The sequence below is a fragment of the Candoia aspera genome, chromosome 14, assembly GCF_035149785.1.
Source record: "Candoia aspera isolate rCanAsp1 chromosome 14, rCanAsp1.hap2, whole genome shotgun sequence".
Taxonomy (NCBI): domain Eukaryota; kingdom Metazoa; phylum Chordata; class Lepidosauria; order Squamata; family Boidae; genus Candoia; species Candoia aspera.
The window spans coordinates 11,984,181-12,003,342 of record NC_086166.1 but is presented as its reverse complement, the minus strand read 5'-3'; the positions used below and the strand labels follow the sequence as shown (position 1 = coordinate 12,003,342).

Here is a 19,162-nt window from a genome sequence, read left to right as displayed (position 1 = left end):
TCGTTAACTGAATCACCATTGTCGTTAAGTGAATCATGTGATTGTTAAGTAAATCCAACTTCTCCCATTGACTTTGCTTGTTGGAAGCCAGCTGGGAATTTCGCAAATGGCAATCACATGACCCCAGGACACTGCAGCCATTGTAAATACATGCTGGTTGCCAAGCGCCTGAATTTTGATCATATGACCACAGGGATGCTGTGATGGTCATAAGTGCGAGGACTGATCGTAAGTCACTTTTTTTCAGTGCCTTCATAACTTCAAACAGCCTCTAAACGAATGGTTGTAAGTTGAGGACTACCTGTAAATAAATGTTTCAGGCTAGAATCTCCCAATGTTTGGGGATCTTTTGAACTACTACTCCCAGGATTCCAAGCCAAAAGCTAGCCAGACTGATTGGAGTTGTCATTCAAACCCGTGCTGATGGTTCATCACGATAAATTTGCACTGCAGAGAGAATATCCAGGGGGTGGCATTCTATCTTCCTCCCCCGACTTGCCCATTTCCACAAACCCGCTTAAGACTGCTTTCCTCTTGGTCTTCTTTCCTCAACAGTATCGAGTTGGGCAGCTTTACACCATCAGTAAGCACAGCCACCAGGAGAGCGACCGAGGGGAAGGAGTGGAAGTGGTGAAAAACGAGCCTCACGAGGACCCTGTCCATGGCCAGGGCCAGTTCACTGAGAAGAGGGTCCACCTGTCCAGGTGAGGAGGCACCAGCAGCATCCCGAGGACTGGTTTCCTGGTTCTCTTCTCTCTCATGGGTTCTTTCACTAGTGGGGCGTTAATGCTGCACCTTGCGGTAGCCCTGCAAGGAAGGTCACGAGTGTTCTGAGCTTACAGCTGGAGGGAGGAGGGCGGCGTGCTCAGGGTCTTCTGTTGAAGGGGCGGCGTTGAGTGGGTGGAGCAGTACCGGGGGCCTGGAGACGTAGGGCAAGGGAATGAGTTAAGAAGGGGTACACCAGGCATTGATGGGCAAGGCTAAAGATTTTTCCTTGCCCTGCCTTTATATCTGTTTCCTTTCCTTCCTCTCCACTATTTGATCCCTTCCCTTCCTCCTTCCCCTTTCCATTCTCCTTCCCTTCCTTCCTCCTTTCCCTCCCTTCGTCCTTCCCTTTCTCTTTCCCTTTCCCTCCCTCCCATCTCTTTTCCTTTCCTTTCCCTATTTCTTTTCCTGCAGCAAGCTGCATCTTTGTTTCAACTCCTTTGTTTCAACTCCACCAAGCCTCTTTTAGCTTAACACCCTTGTGTTTCCTACCTGAAAATGGTGGGATGTGAACCTCTCGAGATGCCACTATCGGAGGAGGTGCAGGGGGGGGGGGGGAACAGGCAGCCCCGGGGATTGCAGTTTACCTAGTGCCCCTTAACTCATGCTGGACAGCTTAACCTGCTGCTGGGCATCGCTCTTCTCCTCCACCTCCCTCCTGCAGATGTAGAGTTTTGCCTTTCTCCAGGATCCATTTGTTCTCCGCTTTCCAATTAACCTGTCATGAAATCTGACAGTTGCTCCGGGCGGGGTTTTGTATGAAAACCCTGAGAGATAAAGTCATGTATTCCTCCAATCAGCCCTCTGCTTCCCCATTCCCTTCCCCCAACTCTCAGCCTTGCAGCTCCCACGTATCAGCAGCTTCCTGTCCAAATCTAGGCATTTTTCAGAACAGGCAAATTGTTCCTGGGGGATGCTTGGTGGACAGGGAGGAGAGATGCCGTGCTTCCAGAGAACTCGGACCCGTAGCCCTGCTAAATGAGACTCATGGAAGTCATAATCCAGACCTTCTCTCCCCTTTTCCTGTTGAGCAGAGTGCTGGTTGATAAGCAGGTCCACCACCACCACCACCACCACCACCATCTACTGTAATTTGTACTGGGGACAATCAGCTACACCTTGGTTGTTTATGTGGGCCTCTTGCCCCAGGGTCAAAGAGAGCACCATCAAGCAAGCCAGACTCACCCAGACTTCAGTAGGGTGTTTTCTCGCAAGAGTTAAGGGTAAGATACAAAATCTTGGAAGTACGAATGAGAACATCTGGCTCTCTTTTATTAGGGACTTCGTAAAGGCAAAACCTTTTGCAATGCTTGGAATCTCTTCTTGCTGGGCGTTTTCACAAGCTGCTGTTTATGAGATAAGCTAGTACCAAACTCCTGTCCTACAGTATCTGTTGGTGGGTTATGTCTGAAATGCCTCCTGTTATTTTCCTAGCTCCCCCACAGTCTTTCATGATGTGTATTCAGGGGGTGTTTTGCTCTGTGCCAGCAGAGATGAAAGGGTCTGGATCCTGTTGGACTCGTTTGAGTCTGCACAAATCTTTTTATAACCGATGGCAGCTTCATTGATAAACCAGCTCTTTCCTGACCTTTGGTGTCAATTCATTCAGCTCTTTGCATTGAGGGAAACATCCTTGGAGAAGCAGAGCACAGTGGCTTGGCTGGATGCCATCCTTTCAAATCTATTATCTCCTGTTGAAATTTCCTTTCGATTTGCCCAGTTCACACTGATGTGATAGCATATCTATCAAATGCACAGGGACAGAACAGCAAGTTGCTGTTCTAGGAAGGGTGGATGTGTATTTGTTTTGGCTTGAGCAAAACAAAAAACATCCATGCTTAATCAAGAACACATCGGAAACTAATATCCAAAGTAAATTGAGGACTGTATGTTTGATGCTGACTAACTAGAAGGCTGAAAGGTGCTTCCGCCACTCCCACCACCACGAAGGAGACATTCAATTTGCAGATGGGAGCATGACATCCTGGGAAGGCATAGACCCACATTTGCTCATGCCACCCCATCTCCATTATTCAGTGGTAGAGTCACTGAGAATAAAGTCCCTGGTTCTGTCCTCATCATCTCCAAGGAAAGGTGGAGAAACTTGCTAGGAATCCTAGAGGATTTCTATGGCCCAACAGTTCAAGCTGCATGGACAAATGATCAGGCAAAATATAAAGCAACTTCTGTATTCCATCTGGCTCAATCATCTCTTCAGTGCAGGGAATTAGAATCAGAGCATCCCTGGACAATGATGGCCTACTCTCTTCTTGAAGACCATCATGAAGGAGAAGAAGCCACCCTTTCTATCTAAGTAATTGAGTGTGTTGTCAAAATTTCTCTTACTTTCAAGAACTTGTAAGATGTTTCTCCATCTGTTAGCTGCAAGATGTCCTCCTATACTAGAATATGTGAGATTGGTTCCTTACTCCCTTAAAGAGCTCAATCTTCCCTCTTCTAGATGATAATATTTCTGGAATCGGAAAAGTTCATTTTTAATCTCTTAGTCTTCCCTTCTCTACGGCAAGCATATTCAGGTCCTTCAGCTTTTTCTAATGGACCTTGTTTCATGGACCCCTGGCTATTTCTGAATTTCTCACTCTTCTCTATGTCCTTCTTAAGGCACTCTGAACTGAATGCACATATACTACACAGCAGAGCACAGCAGGGCATTCAGAAACAGCCATCCTCCAGCTGTTCCTTCTACACTTGTCTCCTCAGATCAGAACTTCTTCCAGATTGTCTGTATCAGGGACTACAACTTCATTAGCCCCTGAAGGCCATCTCATGGGAGCTTGTTGATGTTTCCCTTCTATTTTCCCCAAATCTTCTAGGACTGGCAAATCTTTCAAAGACCATGATAACTTGGCACTGTTATGCAAGATCTCTGCTGAGTTGTTGTTATTATTATTATTTATTAAATTTGTATCACCGCCCATCTCCCCCAATGGGGGACTCTGGGCGGTTTACAATAAAATAACACTAAAAACATAACCACCTAAAATTACCATTAAAATATACATAAAAACAAATGTAAAATCCAAGTGGAGATGGAACACAATCACTAAGCCATCCCCAGGTGGAGCTATCACTCTCCCCCTCCCAAGCAAGGCGGCAGAACCAGGTCTTCAAATTCTTCCGGAAGTCCAAGAGCGAGGAAACCCATCTCAACTCCAGGGGCAAGATGTTCCAAAGGGCGGGCGCCACTGCAGAGAAGGCTCGCCTCCTGGACCCGCTAGATGAAATTCCTTTGCTGATGGGGTCCGTAGCATGCCCTCCCTGCCTGACCGGGTGGGATGGATCAATGTTATGGGGATGAGACGGTCCCTCAGGTACCCTGGTCCCATGCCATGTAGGGCTTTAAAGATGATAACCAACACCTTGAATTGGACCCAGAAGCAAACTGGTACCCAATGCAGCTCGCATAACAGTGGTGTCACATGGGCTGATTTTACAGCCCCGATAACTGTCCGCGCAGCCGCATTCTGGACCAGCTGAAGCTTCCGAGTGCTCTTCAAGGGTAGCCCTATGTAGAGCACATTGCAGTAGTCTATATGGGAGATGACAAGGGCATGAGTGACTGTTCAGAGGGTATCTTAGTCCAGGAATGGGCATAGCTGGCGCACCACCCGGAGATGTGCAAAGGCCCTCCTGGCTGCGACTGCCACCTGCTCTTTGAGCAGGAGTCGCGAGTCCAGGAGGACCCCCAGGTTCTGCACTGGCTCCGAATGGGGAAGTGCCACCCCATCCAGAACCAAAGAAGACAACTTCCTGGAACCCGAGAGGCCATCAATCCACAGCCACTCTGTCTTATCAGGGTTCAGTTGAAGCCTGTTATTCCCCATCCAGGCCCACACAGCCCCCAGGCACCTGGAAGGGGTGGAGACTGCATCACTTACTTCACACCCAGGATGGAGATATATAACTGGGTATCACTGGCATATTGATGATACCTCCTCCCATGGTGATGGATGATCTTGCCCAGCGGTTTCATGTAGATGTTTAAATAGGAGAGGAGAAGAGTACTGAACCTTGTGGTTCTGAAGTTTCAAGAGAAGTGGTGCTCTCACAAAATGTTGGCCTCTCTCTCTTTTTTTCCAAATAAAAATTGCTAATTTCTTTCATTTTAATTTAATTTGCAGGAGTGGGCAGTGTTTTTTGGAGGATGCCCAACACCTTCTGTTCTTCAACGGCAGCCACTGGACAGGGAATGCCAGAAAGAGCACATGTCTCTTTCTGCCCCTTAAGAGTTGCTGCCTCCTATTCTACTGCTTGCTGCTTCTTTCCCATCTCTTGCTGTCTTTTGCCCATTCTGGATTGCTCAATTTCCTTCTTTAACTCCTGCCTACCTTATGCAGCAACTGTAGATGCAGCCAAAGCTCTTGATTTATTGAAAGGATGTGGTCATAATTGTCTGCTCTGCCTCTCCCATTAGCCAGTCATGGCTTGAACCTTCTCAAGGAGATGGGCTGTCATCCTTGAAGGCACTAAACATTCTCTGCAGGCAAGGGAAGAAAAATTATTCCCTCTGGGCCCTCACTGATACTTTCAGCTGCTCAGTTTCTGTTCTTCCTCTCGCTGTTTCTGGTCACAAGCCCCAGATCGATAATGTTTTACCTCCCAGGAAAGGTTGCTTGAGATAATTGACTCAATGAAGCTGGCGGCACTGGCTCGGCCAAGGTCCACCTGCTTTCTATGATCTGGGGATGGGACTCTTTTTAGATCAGGCTGAAGAGCCCCACTGACTCCACAGTGGGACCTCTTGTCATTACAAGCGTCAGCCTGTTTTTGACAGCCACTGTGGAAGAAAGGAGAGTTTTCCATTTTTCCTCAGGAGCTTTAGGAAAGCATTGTTCATGATGGGAAGCCTCTGGCTGACTTTGGCAGCTCCTGATTCTGACAGCTTCTGCTATTACCTTTCCAAGCTCAGCATCTTCCACAAGGGTTGGGCTACAGCTCCCACCAACCTGCAGCCAACCGGATGGAATTCTTGCCCACAAAAACTACAGGATTTCAAGTTGGATAAGTCTGTGCCTACAACTGCTGGTTGACAGTTCCTTCTCCAGCTCTCTCCTTCAGCTGTGAATGAGGAAATGAGCAGAGGGCCTTCTCCTTAACCTCCTTCCATGTTATGTCTTCTAGATGTCCTGATGCTTTGTGGTTCTTAGGAAATGAGCTGAGGGCCTTCTCCTTAACCTCCTTCCAAGTCTTCTAGATGTTCTGATGCTTTGTTGTTCTTAGGAAATGAGAGGAGGACCTTCTCCTTAACCTCCTTCCATGTCTTCTAGAAGTCCTGATGCTTTGTTGTTCTTAGGAAATGAGAGGAGGGCCTTCTCCTTAACCTCCTTCCAAGTCTTCTAGATGTCCTGATGCTTTGTTGTTCTTAGGAAATGAGCAGAGGGCCTTCTCTTAACCTCCTTCCATGTCTTCTAGAAGTCCTGATGCTTTGTTGTTCTTTCCTTGTTCCAGGATGATGCCCCCAAAGAAAGCCAGGCCCTGCCCATGAATGAAGAAGAGCCCACCTGGCTTGATGGGGAGGGGGAACCCTGGTCAGGAGACCGTAGCTATTGTCTGAACTGATGGCCACTGCTCTCCCCCTTGAGGCATCTTGTAATGCAGGGCTTTGATTGTTATCCTTGTGTGACTCTGAATCCATGCCAGGTTCAGACTCATAAAAAGCAGGGCCCTGCAACCTATCTTGGACCAAGCTGGGCATCGCTCAGACAAAGTTTTGATTTATTCCCATCCTGCTTTTCAATAGCCACGCCTGTCATTTCCCATTACCTTCCTCCCAGTTCTAAATGCATGATGCCTGCAAGGTTCAATTGGGTGAAATCCACTTAAATGCAGGCTCCCCAACCTGCAATTGAATTTAGGATCAGGCTGTCAGTCTCTCTGTGTTTACCTTTGTCTTTTCTCCCGGCTTACACTGAAATAAGCAGATTTCGCCTTGCAATTGCATTTGAGCTGAAGCCCCAAGCGTTTCTCCCAACTGGCTTAAACCCAGCTTCTCATGTTTTGCTAGGTAGCTTGATGGCCTGGAATATCAGCCCCTGGTTGCTCACAGCCCACCTGGGTGGATCTGTCTCCTTGCAATATTGATTGAAACCCGTTTAGCCATTGCTAGAGACGTCCATGTGGGAATGGTTATATTTTTAGACTGTGTTCTCATGACTCTCCTCCTAAGGGAATTCTATTAATAGAGGACAAAACTGAACAGGAAAAATCAAGTGATTGGGAAGGGAGATAATCTCTCCCTGCCCCCCAGTTCAGAGGCAGACTGTGCGGATTCCAGCTGGCAGGTGATGCCACAGCAAAGGAGAACCTTTCTGGAATGGAGCACTTTGATGTGGCAGCTGCTGGTGGGGAACTTTAGCCATTTTCATCTGGGGCCCCTAGTCAACATTGGCTGATCTCAGAAACCTAAAGCAGGGTGAGCTAATTTCAGATGGGAACAGGGGTGAGCGGGAGAAAGCACACAGAGCCCCTCATTAGAAAAATCAGTTTGATAACCTGATATAAAGATGCCACTGTGAAGGCAGACAGGTGCACCAAAGAATGATCTAATCCTGGCAGACTGGTCACATCCACAGGGGTAAAGGAACTACGCCAGGTGCCACAAGGTCTGCAGTTCAATCCTGCATGAGAGAAGCCTGGTGGGAAGCACAGAGGAAGACCCAAGAGTGGTGGGCTCTTATTTATCTATCTATCTATATCTATATCTATATCTATATCTATATATATATCTATATCTATATCTATATCTATATCTATATCTATATATATATCTATATATCTATATATCTATATCTATATCTATATCTATCTATCTATCTATCTATCTATCTATCTATCTATCTATCTATCTATCATATTTTTATCACCGCCCATTTCCCCCACATGGGGGACCCTGGGCGGTTCACAATAAAAACAATTTAAAATTCAATAAAATTATAAATAATACCAATAATCAATAAATATAAAATACAATAAAATCCAAGTAAGGGCAGATCAAATTCAGCCCATAAAGGGGTAAGACCGGTCCCGGCAGGGCTAGGGAACTAACCAGCCCCAAGAATGGCTCTTCCGCTCCCCACTCCAAGCATGGTGGTAAAACCAGGTCTTCAACTGTTTTCTGAAGTCCAGGAGGGAGGAGGCCAACCTCACCTCCAGGGGAAGGATGTTCCAAAGGGTGGGATCTGCTGCAGAGAAGACCCACCTCCTGGACCCCGCCAGATGGAATTCTCTTTCAGACGGGGTCCGCAACATGCCCTCTCTGCATGGGTCAGGTTGATGTAACAGGGATGAGACAGTCTCTTAGGTAACCTGGACCCATGCAATGTTATCTGGCGTAGTTGGTTCCAGGCAAACAGTTGGAGGGAGGAAGTGAGAGAAGCAGGGTGTCCTTGTTTTTTTGGATGGCCAAGTAAAGTCTTTTCTTGCCCCACACCCACCATCTGTCACTGGAGAACATCCCCTTGGATGGGACAACCAGGAAGTCCGAGGGCTGAAACGTTAAAAAAAAATCCCAGAAGAAGACAATGGCAGATACCTCCCTATTGTTGTCAAGAACACTGCATGGAACTGTCCATGAGGTCATCAGGAGAATCATGCAAACCATTATATTCACTGTGATACTCTACAGAAGTGAAAGTTGGACTTTGAAGAAGCAAGATAGGAAGAGTATTGATGCCTTTGAACTTTGGGGTTGGAGAAGACTCCTGAGAATACTGTGGACAGCCAAGAAAACAAACTGATGGATCATTGAACAAATCAACACAGAGTTCTCTCTCGAGACACAAATGACCAGGCTCAACTTATCATACTCTGGACACATGATGCACTGTGGAGAAGGTTCTAATGAGGAAATGTGGAAGGGCTGGGAAGAAGAGGATGACCAGCAGCAAGGCGGATAGACTCAGTTGCTGTGGCAACGAGTACACTGTTAGAAGACCTGAAAGACAACATTGGGTACAGATCCTCATGGACAAATTCTATCTGTATGGTTGCCAAGATGGCACATAATCTATTAATCAAGGAAGTTTTTACCTTTACCTTTTTTGAGAGAGGGAAGAGAGATTCCCTAAATAAGTGTCCTAAGCTGATCAGATGTCCAGCTTCAGCCCACGTGAATGAACCACTTAGGTGAGGTCATAAACTATAGATAAATAATATTTATTGAAGGATGTATAAACCGATAATCCAAGAATGCCATCAATGGCTGTAGTTTGAGAACAAGTCCCATCTATGGAAATAAGATTCTCAAACCCTCTTGTGTGAGGTTGCCTTCCTATCCCATGGGGCAGTCTGCTCCCGCCCGCTCTTTTGAGTAGAACAGCCTGTTTCCATTCACTTGTTCTTTTTACAACAGTTAGATTTGCTTGTGTCTTACTTCTTACTGACTGTGTGAGAATTAACTGTAACATCAGAGGCTTAACTCATCTGTTTTACACTTCTGGGGTTGGTGGGGAATCATGAAAAACTGGGCTGCCGTAATTCAGTAAATCTGCTTCTCCAGGAGCTGCAAAATTAAAAAAAAAAGTAATAAAAATGGGTGATGGCTTATTTACATTGTTTGCCAACATTTCGTCCATCTGCTTGACGTGACTTGTATATAAATCTTGGTTGTTGAGACTCATAACCTCTGATTCAGGGACTGACTCACTTGGCAGAAGGCTCACAGTCATGACTTAGAACCACAAGGTTGGAAGGAACCTTGGAGGTCTTCTAATCCAATCCCCTGCCCAGGGCAGGAATCCTCAGACCATTCCAGATAAATGGCTGTCCAACCTTTGTTTGAAGACCTCCAGTGACAGAGCCCCATGACTATGGGAGACAGGCTGTTCCATTGCTTATGAGCTCTCACGATCATGAAATTCCTCCCTATTTCCAGTTTTGTTCTCCCTCTATAAAACTTCCTCCCATTGGTTCTTGTCCTACCCTCAGGCATTATGGAGAATAAATCCATACTCTCTTCCCTGTGATATCCCTTCATACACTGGAAGACTGCCGTCGTGTCTGCCCTCAGCTCTCTTCTTTAGATTAAACATCCCCCGCAACTTCATCAGTTTTAACCTCTAAGTCCCTCAACCTAGTTTTCTGAATTGTTTCCAGTTGCTCAGCATCCTTCTTGGCTAGATTAATCTCTACTGCAGACAAGAATGAATCCATATACCCACAGAAGATGATCCACTGCAGTTTTCTGCTCTAGTATTTAAATTCTAGCCTTTTCCTTCCCACCATTCCAAGTCAACAGATTTTTGGTTCTTCTCTTGTTGGCCTTGAAGGCACCTGATCTCTGTTAACATCATGGTTCTCTCTGGCCTGGGGACTGCTGGTTCCTGCCTCACCAGCTTCATTCCTTGCACATTTTGATTTTTTTTCCATTTAAATGTTAATTTGATCATTTAATAAGATATTAAGTAAATGAATAAGTTCGTAGTTTATAGAGCTGACCTGGGCTAATTTGGGGTATAGCTTAATAATTTGCAGACTTGAATGTAGCTAGAATTGAATTTGGGATTTGATGTCCATTTTGCCTTGTGCTCTGTCCTCCTTCAGCAAACTGCCTAGCTGGGCTCGCGCAGTAACACCACGGATCTTCTATATTACGGAGAAGGCCTGGAACTATTACCCATATACCATCACAGGTAAGGAGGAAACTATAATGATATGCTTTTTCTGAGCGACTCTTAAAGCCATCCCAAGCCTGTTGGTCAAATAATATGTACACCCCTCATACCAGGGGTATCCATGGTCAAAAAGGTCAAGCTGTTGACAGTGCAATCAAAGCTCCACCCATTAGAAATGGCCAGAGTTTCGATCACACCATCGTGGTTGCCATCTTAACTTTTTTGATCACACTTTGAAGACACCCCTGTCCCACACGCCATAAATTATGTTGGCGGTCTACAAAGGTTGACACCATCTTACACTATTATGGCTTCATGTAACATAGGAATCCAGTTTGTGGATCAGTGCAAGGCTCAGGAACCTAAGAGAGATTTTTGCAACCCTCACAGCCTCCAGACCCCATGCCTAAAATTCAGTATCAATTTTCCCTGGCTTTTGTTGGGGTGTTTTTTTTCCTCTTTAACCACCCCACCCCCAAAACCAGGCTAAAAGCCGGTCCACTCTGCCACTGATGCATCACTGACCATACCTCCCTGAACACAGGGAGGCCACATTTAAAAAAAAACAACTGCAGAAAGGTTGCTTATCCCCTGCAGTATTCTCAACCTTGGCCACTTCAAGCTGTGTGGACTTCAACTCTCAGAATTCCCCAGCCAGCCAGTCTTTCAGTCCTTTGAAAATTCTTCCCTCCCTAAAAGATTGCTTGCTGAGTCTTTGAGATCTCAAGACATGTATGGCAGTCTCCCCACTTGGTCTTTTATTTAGGTCTAATTGGATTTTTCTGCTAGATCGAATACAAGAGCCATCTGATTCCCCTTTGCAGCTTTGAGGTTCACTGCACAGACCATTATGCCTATGCTGGGTTGCAAAGTGAGTGGGTTAAGCTGCCCAGAAAATCTGTAATGGATAACTCTTCCTTCTCTCCAACCTCAGCTCTGTCTTTTTCTCTTTGCCTCCCCTTTGCTAACTGGCGGATACCTGGAATTATCTCACGACGGGTGCAGAGTACACGGTGAGTACTAAGGTGCATTCCGACTTCCAGTACTGGTAGTCCTTACTTACGGCCACAATTGGGACCAGAATTTCCATTGTAAGTCATTGAGGTCATAAGTCAAGTCACCACATGACCGGACTGATTTTACTACCATTATTACAGCAGTCATTAAGCAAATCACAAGTTGTTAAGTGAATCGCCAGGCCTTTAAGCGAATCCAGCTTCTCCAGTGGGTGTTTTTATGCCAGAAAATGGCAAAAAAGTTGGAAAACGCAATCATGTGACTGCAGGATGCTGTAACCAGTCATAAACGCAAGTCGGTTGCCAAGTGCCTGAAATGCGGTCATGTGACCACAGGGGTGGTGCGATGTTTTGTGACATGTGGAAGTGCTTTATAGGCCATAAAGCAGCCATTCCAAGGCCATTGTAACTTCAGGCCATCTTTAAATGAATGGTCAGGACTACCTGTATTTTTCTCCAGCAGAATAGAGAAGCAAAGTCAAAACCCGGTAAGTCGCCTGCCAGGCTGCAGACAAGTCTGCAAAAAGGAAACATCCGGATGCTTCTGCATGTTTCAGCAGGAGTGCAGAAGACCCAGAGGAAACTGTAGAGGTTCATGTCCTGAGAATGAAGGAAGAGCTGGGTTTCTAACCCTCATGGTTCCAAATTTGCTACCTGACCACTTGCAGATGGTTCCCTGAAGTTAGAAAAGTGGCCAAGTGGGATTTTCTTCAGGCCCTGTTTCCCATCAGCTAGGTGAAAGAAAGGAAAATTTAAACCCTATCACTTCCTTTTCATTTCTTGGTGCAGAATTAATTGGTTGATTTCCTTAGCTTTATGGGGAGGAAAGGAGAAATGGCACCTTGGGTAGATGGTTGTTTGCCTGCCTCTTTTCCAGCACCACCCTCTCATTCATCCTCTGCATCTTCTCAAAGTCTCCGTTTCTCTTTCCTTCTGCAGTGCTCCTTCCTGCCCAAATTTTCTATCTACATAGAGACCAAGTATGAAGATAATTGTGGAAATAGCAGCAATGTAAGTGCAGCCCGTGAAGAATTGGAAAGAGTGCCCCATTTCATCCTGTCTCTCTATTTTCAGGGGCAAATGTAGCGTAATCCATGCATTGAATGGGTGACCGAATGTCAGCTTGGACAACCTCCGTCTGGAGTGCTCAGGACAAAAACCTCTGGAGCCGACTTTCCAAAATTTAACAGACAGGAGAAATAGCAAAGGAACTTACTGTTTTTTCAGTCATGTGCAATCTAGGGTTCAGTGCAGTATTCCCAGGACTAATCTTATAGAGCCTTTGGTTATATTTGCACACTTCTGGGAAAGAGTTCATAGCTCAAATCTCCGTCCAAGAAGAAAATCTGCCTTTTCCCTAGGAGAGAGAGAGAAAGGGTTAGGAAAAAAAGCTATTCCTGTCCACTTCTAATTCTGCTCCCACTCACTGCTGGCTTCACCCCCACGCACTATAAAGGCCCTAACACATTATCCTGAGAAAATATGACCCTCGATAAGAAAGCATGGGAAATATTGTATCAAACTTTTCTGAAAGTGATGGCCTTGGAAGAATGCAGAAGGTTCACCCTTTCCAGATAAGGATGGAAAGATTATCCATCTATCTCTCTGAAACTCTCAAGAGTTGCTGCCAGTCAGTGCTGACAATACGGGGCTTGGTGGGCCCGGATCTGAATCACTCTAAGGCCACTTTCTATGTTCAAGGGAAGGAATCATAGCTCAATGGTAGAGTCTCTGTTTGGCATGCAGAAGATTACAAGTTCAGTCTTCAGCCTCTCTAGATAAAGGTGGAAAGATTCCTATCTGAAACTCTCAAGAGCTGCTGGCAGTCAGTGCTGACAATAACTGGCTTGGTGTGCCAAGATCTGAGTCAAACTAGGGCGACTTCCTGGGTTGAAGAGAAGGGATTGTAGCTCAGTGGTAGAGTCTCTGTTTGACATGCAGAAGGCCCACAGCAGGGCCTCCAACTTCTGCAGGAATTCAGAAGGAAAGCCACCTATCTAAAACCCTGGAGGGCCACCACCAGCTAGTGTTGGGCTGGATGGATTTGGGAATTTATATGATGCACTATATAGAATCAGCCACTAAACTAACTTCCCTCCCTGGGAGGATGCATCTGGGTGTGTTTATGGGAAGAGGCCATGAGGAACAGTTGAGTGTCACTTGCCAAGATGCCAGTGAGCCTTGCTGATGTGGTAAGAAGAGAAGAGTCAAGGCAAGGTGGGATTCACCACTATTGCCATGGGGGACTTAGCAAGGCAAGGGAGCAGAGGACCAGAAGAGTCCTTGTGATTCAGAGGGGCCTGAGGGTATCAATGACAAGCCAAGGAGGGATGGTAGGCATTGTAGCCTAGCCCATCCTCCTTGAGTTGACCATCACTCATTAGTTGAGAATTTTTGTTTTCTCTCACTGGCAAGTTGACTAGCCCAATGTTTTCCCTCTTGTGCTCACAGATCTTTCCCAGTGAAAAAATCTTGAGAGACCATGAAGTGATGTTCTTGGACATCGCTTTTGATGAGATTCCAGAGCGTTACTACAGGAGCCTAGAGGTAACAACCTGTTGGGCAGGCTAACTGTGCATTGTTGGTGGGTGGCTTTTGCTTCCCCAGGCCAACTGTCATGGTATGTGGGAATGACCTTGGAAGATGGGGAAGAGCCTCATGTTGCTCTGCTGCCAAGGGCTGGGCCAATTCTGTCCCAGCTGTTGTGTTAATTGTATTGTGGCATTCTGTGAATTGGTCCCTTGTACACCATCTTGCTGCTGGTGTTGCCACAAAGCTGCTGCGAGGTGCTCAGCAGATAGAGGCGTCCCCTGGGGATCAGAGGCCATTCCTAAAATTCCAAGTGGGATTTTCTGCCTCTCTTTGGAAAAGAGCATAAGACTTGCAAGATTGATGTCAGCCTTGCGAGGTAGTCCAAACAAGAAGCACAGCCAGGAATACTAGCTCTATCTTTAAGGTTACATTAACAGAATCTTGCAAATCTGAAAGTACATTTCTCCCTCGTCACTTTTACAGCCCAAGAAACTGGGGGGGGGGGGTCCCTTCTGAGACATTTGCCATATTCCATTCCTTCCTTTCCACTATGGCAGTGTGGCATAGTGGTTTGAGCGATGGACTAGAATAAGGATGTACATCTTCTGTTGGCTTAAGGGTCATGGCAAACTTTGCTTGTCACATCAAGGGCCACGCTTCAAAAGTGGATAAGACCAGGCTGTATTTTGACAGGAATTTTTAGGAATGAAATGAGTATCCCAATAAATTCTCAAGCTTCCCAAAATGTAAAAAACTTGCCCACCTTTTTGTCCTGACTTAGCCTGGAGGCTATAAATGGCCTGCTGGTAGGCTGCATAAGGCCCTTTAACCAGTGTTTCTCAACCTTGGCAGCTTTAAGATGTGTGGACTTCAGCTCCCAGAATTCCCCAGCCAAGAGGCTGGATGTGGAATTCTGGGAGTTAAAGTCCACACATCTCAAAGTTGGCTAGAGAAACTGTGAATCACATAAGGCATCTGTCCAACATCCATTGGATTATTTGCACGCCACCCTATTTGTGGTTTGTAGTCACCCTATGGTTGTGATTCCTCTGTTGTTTGGTTACAGGATCTCCGGTACTTCTGCTCAACCAAGACAGGTCGTGGGCCACTGCAGGAGGGCTGGCGGGAGCATACGCAACCCATCATGTGCTCCTACAAACTGGTGACGGTCAAATTTGAAGTCTGGGGGCTGCAAACACGGGTAGAACAATTTGTCCATAAGGTGAGAGTGTCCTTTTGTCTACAAAGGGGCCCGCAGGGAAGGCTAATGTCTAGAGATGTATAGCAAAAGCCAGCATGTTTGAGGACCACTTCTGCAGTGAAGCGGGAGGAACTATCCCAGAATTCAAGAATCCTTATTGGCTGGTCTGAGAGAGTCTATCTGGAAGTGGTTCTTGTTGTTGTTGTTGTTGTTGCTGCTGTTGTGTTTGTTTTTACTATATGGGGGATAATGGCTTTCCTGACTATAAACTGGGAAGGACAACAGATGCAATCTGACTTGGTGGCCAGGTTTCATGTGGGATAGGACTTCTGTTGCAGCACCTTGGATAGCTCCTTAGCACTCAAGAAATCCTCCTTGGTTCCATACTGGGCACTTAGCAGTCAAAAGCCAATCTTACCATTTTGGGGGCAGAATTGTCTCTCCCTACATTTGGGAGAGAGTTTTGTGGGGTTCTTGATTTCTCTTCCATCTTCTCAAGTAACTTCTGTGGCTTCTTTTACTATTGTGCATTTCTCACCTCAAAATGGCAAGAACTTTGGTTAGAGGAGGCTCCACGTTGGGGGAAAAAGAAGTTGTATGCATGCAACCCTGGGGATTCAGATTACCCACCACCAGCCTTATAGGAAAAGCCCTGTGATCCTGAACACCTCATTTTTTTGCCTACTGCTTTGCAGATTCCATGCATCAATCAGCAGCTTCTAAGGCAGCCTTTCTCAACCTTTTGACCCTGGAGGAACCCCTGAAACATTTTGCAGGCCTCAGGGAAGCCCTGCACAGGCAGGCTCAAATAGAGGCCAGAAGCTACCAAATTATTATATTTGTTTCATGGGTAGGCCTGTAGAGATGCATTAAGAGGGTTCTTCAACTAAAAATGAAGAGTGAAACTTACCTCTTTCATGTGAAGTTGCCCAGATTTGAAATAATTTTATAAATAAACCATGACCTCCCAGAGAACCCTTAGTGACCTCTTATGGAACCCCAGGGTGCCACAGAACCCTGGCTGAGAAACCCTGTTCTAAGGAGAGAGGCTTCTTGCATTTAGAACAACTAGTTCCTTTGGGAATTTTATTCATAGGATGTTATCTCCTGGGAGAATGATCCCAAGTTTTTTTTAAAAAAACAGGGAAAACAGTACAGTACAAGAATCTCCGGCTGTCCACTTTAAGCTCAGTCTGCATTTGGGTTTGATGCTTTCACCGTTCTTCTTCCACATAGTGGCCATGTTTGTAGTTCTGTGACATCCAGATGGCTACAATTGTTCATCTCACAAATGCAGCAGAAGAAGGTAGAAGATGTTGAGTTTCATGCTACAGTTTAGAATAGTGCTTTGGAATCAGGGCCGCAGCTAGGGTCTGTGTCTCCCGGGGCAAACCTGGATTCCGTGCCCATTTTGGTGCCCCCACCAGCGCTCCTTTTGGTGCCCCACCAGCGCAGCACCCGGGGCACATGCCCCAGTTGCCCCCCCCCCTGCCAGTTGTGGCCCTGTTTGGAATGTTTCATGTTTTGGGGAAAAAAAATAACCCATATGCCCCAAAGCAAAGTAGGGAAACTGTACCATAGTGCCACAAATAGCATCAGGCAGCCTTTAAAGGTTAGCACATGTGCTATCAGCCCTTGGAGGTAGGCCAAGCCAAGAAACAGGCATGGTAGGGATTCCAGGAATTCTCTGAATTGTGGCAAGGTAGCATAATGCAGTCTTGAAAGCCTGTCCCAGTTTCTCTCTGCCCCATCTTTTCCTAAAGAAAATCAAGGAGGAATTATTTTGAGTTCCTTCTTCATCCTTTTCTATATCTCAGGACAGTGCGATCCAGTCCTCCCTTAATGGTTCTCTCCTACCTTCCCCAAGTTTAGCTCTGAATTCCGTCATGCATGGACATCCACACACCCATCTAACATGGACAACCTATTTTTCCCACCCTGGTCTGCTGGACCTCTGTGAATCAGGCCTGTTGGCAGAGTATGGCGTCTTCTTCTGGATGAAATCACAACTGCTTGTGCCAATGTAGCCCCTGGGGAGATGATGATGGAGTTGCTCTGTGGAATTTGCTTGGACAATCCCCGCCATGCCATTAACAGGATTTTGGGTTTCAGGTCATTCGAGATATTTTACTCATCGGCCATCGCCAAGCCTTCGCCTGGGTGGACGAGTGGTGTGGTATGTGAGACCTGCTGGTTGAGGGAGGGAAGGAGGGAGGAGGGATGAAAACCCACTCTGCAGCTGCTTTGATCCTCCTTTTCCATGCCTTTCCTCCATTTCCCCCTTATCAACTGTTTTTCCTTGGATCCCTGATCATTCAACCATAAACCCATATTGAATTTATATAGTGTTGCGTTCATCAAAGCAGCCCATCGATCACCCTCCGCTTCTTGGTGCATCATTTCCCGTCCATTGAATCCATGGGAGAAGCTGCAGGTCCTTGATTATATTTTAAATCCCCATTTCTGCATGTGTGATAGGATGGTTGAAAGCAATTGATCAGCGATCAACACTTCTGAGTATGAGAAGTTGATGGAGCGGGTGTTTCCTGCCCCCTGACAGCAGTCCTAAGGCAACATAATCAAGCATTCAGAGGAATCTCAGGCCCAGCTCATTTGCTCCTGAAATATTTAGAGCTCTCTTTTGGATTTTAAAGATCTCTAAGGGGGCTTGCAATCATGCTTAAAAAACAAGCAGAACATCAGTACTTTCCCGTTAAAAAAAACCCAATGGAATTCAACAAAAGATCATAGTTAAGGTTCTAATACCACCCATCAAAAAAAAATATATGCGTGGGATTAATTTGCTGGAACAGTTGGGAGGAACTGAGTCTAGCAGAACGTTGCCATGTGAATGCCGCTTCTGGTTTTGGGTTCAAGACATAAACTTGTGATTCATTCAAACATTTCCCGACCTCTGAGCTCCGTTTGACCATAGCTGTACCTCAACCTGTTACTCAGAGCTGACAAACGCCTTTCCCCAGTTTCTTTGAAAGTGGAGGTTCTTTTAAGAATGTTGGATTCCCGAGGACAAGCAGATGACAGAAGATAGTTATGACTCCTTACCACATTTTTGGAGTACAGCTTCCTCTTTTCCTTTCCTAACATGCTAACCTTCCCTCTCAAGCCACTTCCTTTTCTTTCATTTTTCTACTATTCCCGAATCTGATTTGACTATGTTTTACTTACATCACACTAGGATGTCCTTGCTTGCTGCTTCATATCACTGCTATTCCCACAACTTCCTGAGTCTTGTGGTTCCTCAACATACCACCTTTTATGAGCTATTCCTGTACTCATTGTCCCACTCCACCTTGAAGGTCCCACAGCAGCCAGGTCACCATCTTTTTAAATGTCCCAGTATTCCCTGGGCTATCTTAACATTAACATTCCTTCTGGGGTTGCCTATGAAATTCTGAATTCCTTCTGAGGTTTTATATGAAATTCTGAATTCCTTCTGGGGTTTTATATGAAATTCTGAATTCCTTCTGGGGTTTTATATGACAGTTTGAATGGAAGCTGGCAGTCTGTTTGTGGTGAAGGCTATCAGGCCAGCATCTAAATTCTTAACTCTGAACTGTGGTAGCTGCCCAAAGAGGCTGTGAATTCAGAACTTGACCGTCTGGTGCAACCACACCCTGCTAAATGTGCAGTTATTTTAGCTATATACATGGGGCCAGTCTCTTAGGTATTCCTCAGCTTGCCCACCCCAGGTCCAGTTAAGGTTGGCATTTGGGGGGTGAGTGGAGCAAACAGCCCCTTGTTGCTTCAGACAATGTACAGTATACATAACAGGCAGGTGATATATTTTGCAGCTGAGGCTAGCCTGTTTGCATCAGAAGGTGTTCCCATTGGAATAAAGCTGACCCCCACACGTCCACACCCCTCAAGTTCTGGGTTTACACTCTGTGGAAGGGTAGAAATCCTAACAGCTCTAGAACTTCTTTGGAGAACAACTTGCTGTAAGAAAGAACTTCTCCTGAAATCAGAGGCACATGAAATGGCATGAGACCTGGGAT

At 45.9% G+C, this 19,162-nt stretch overlaps 1 protein-coding gene across 1 annotated transcript in view; it reads left to right on the top strand.

The window, feature by feature from the left end:
- Nucleotides 1-19,162, top strand: part of LOC134505512 (cytoplasmic phosphatidylinositol transfer protein 1-like) — a 55,232-nt gene that overhangs the window by 29,373 nt on the left and 6,697 nt on the right. The window contains exons 3-9 of the mRNA XM_063315251.1: nt 556-704; nt 10,327-10,415; nt 11,403-11,410; nt 12,353-12,424; nt 13,865-13,960; nt 15,012-15,167; nt 17,259-17,322. Of these exons, the coding sequence (XP_063171321.1) occupies nt 556-704; nt 10,327-10,415; nt 11,403-11,410; nt 12,353-12,424; nt 13,865-13,960; nt 15,012-15,167; nt 17,259-17,322 (634 nt within the window). The remainder of the gene's footprint in view (nt 1-555; nt 705-10,326; nt 10,416-11,402; nt 11,411-12,352; nt 12,425-13,864; nt 13,961-15,011; nt 15,168-17,258; nt 17,323-19,162) is intronic.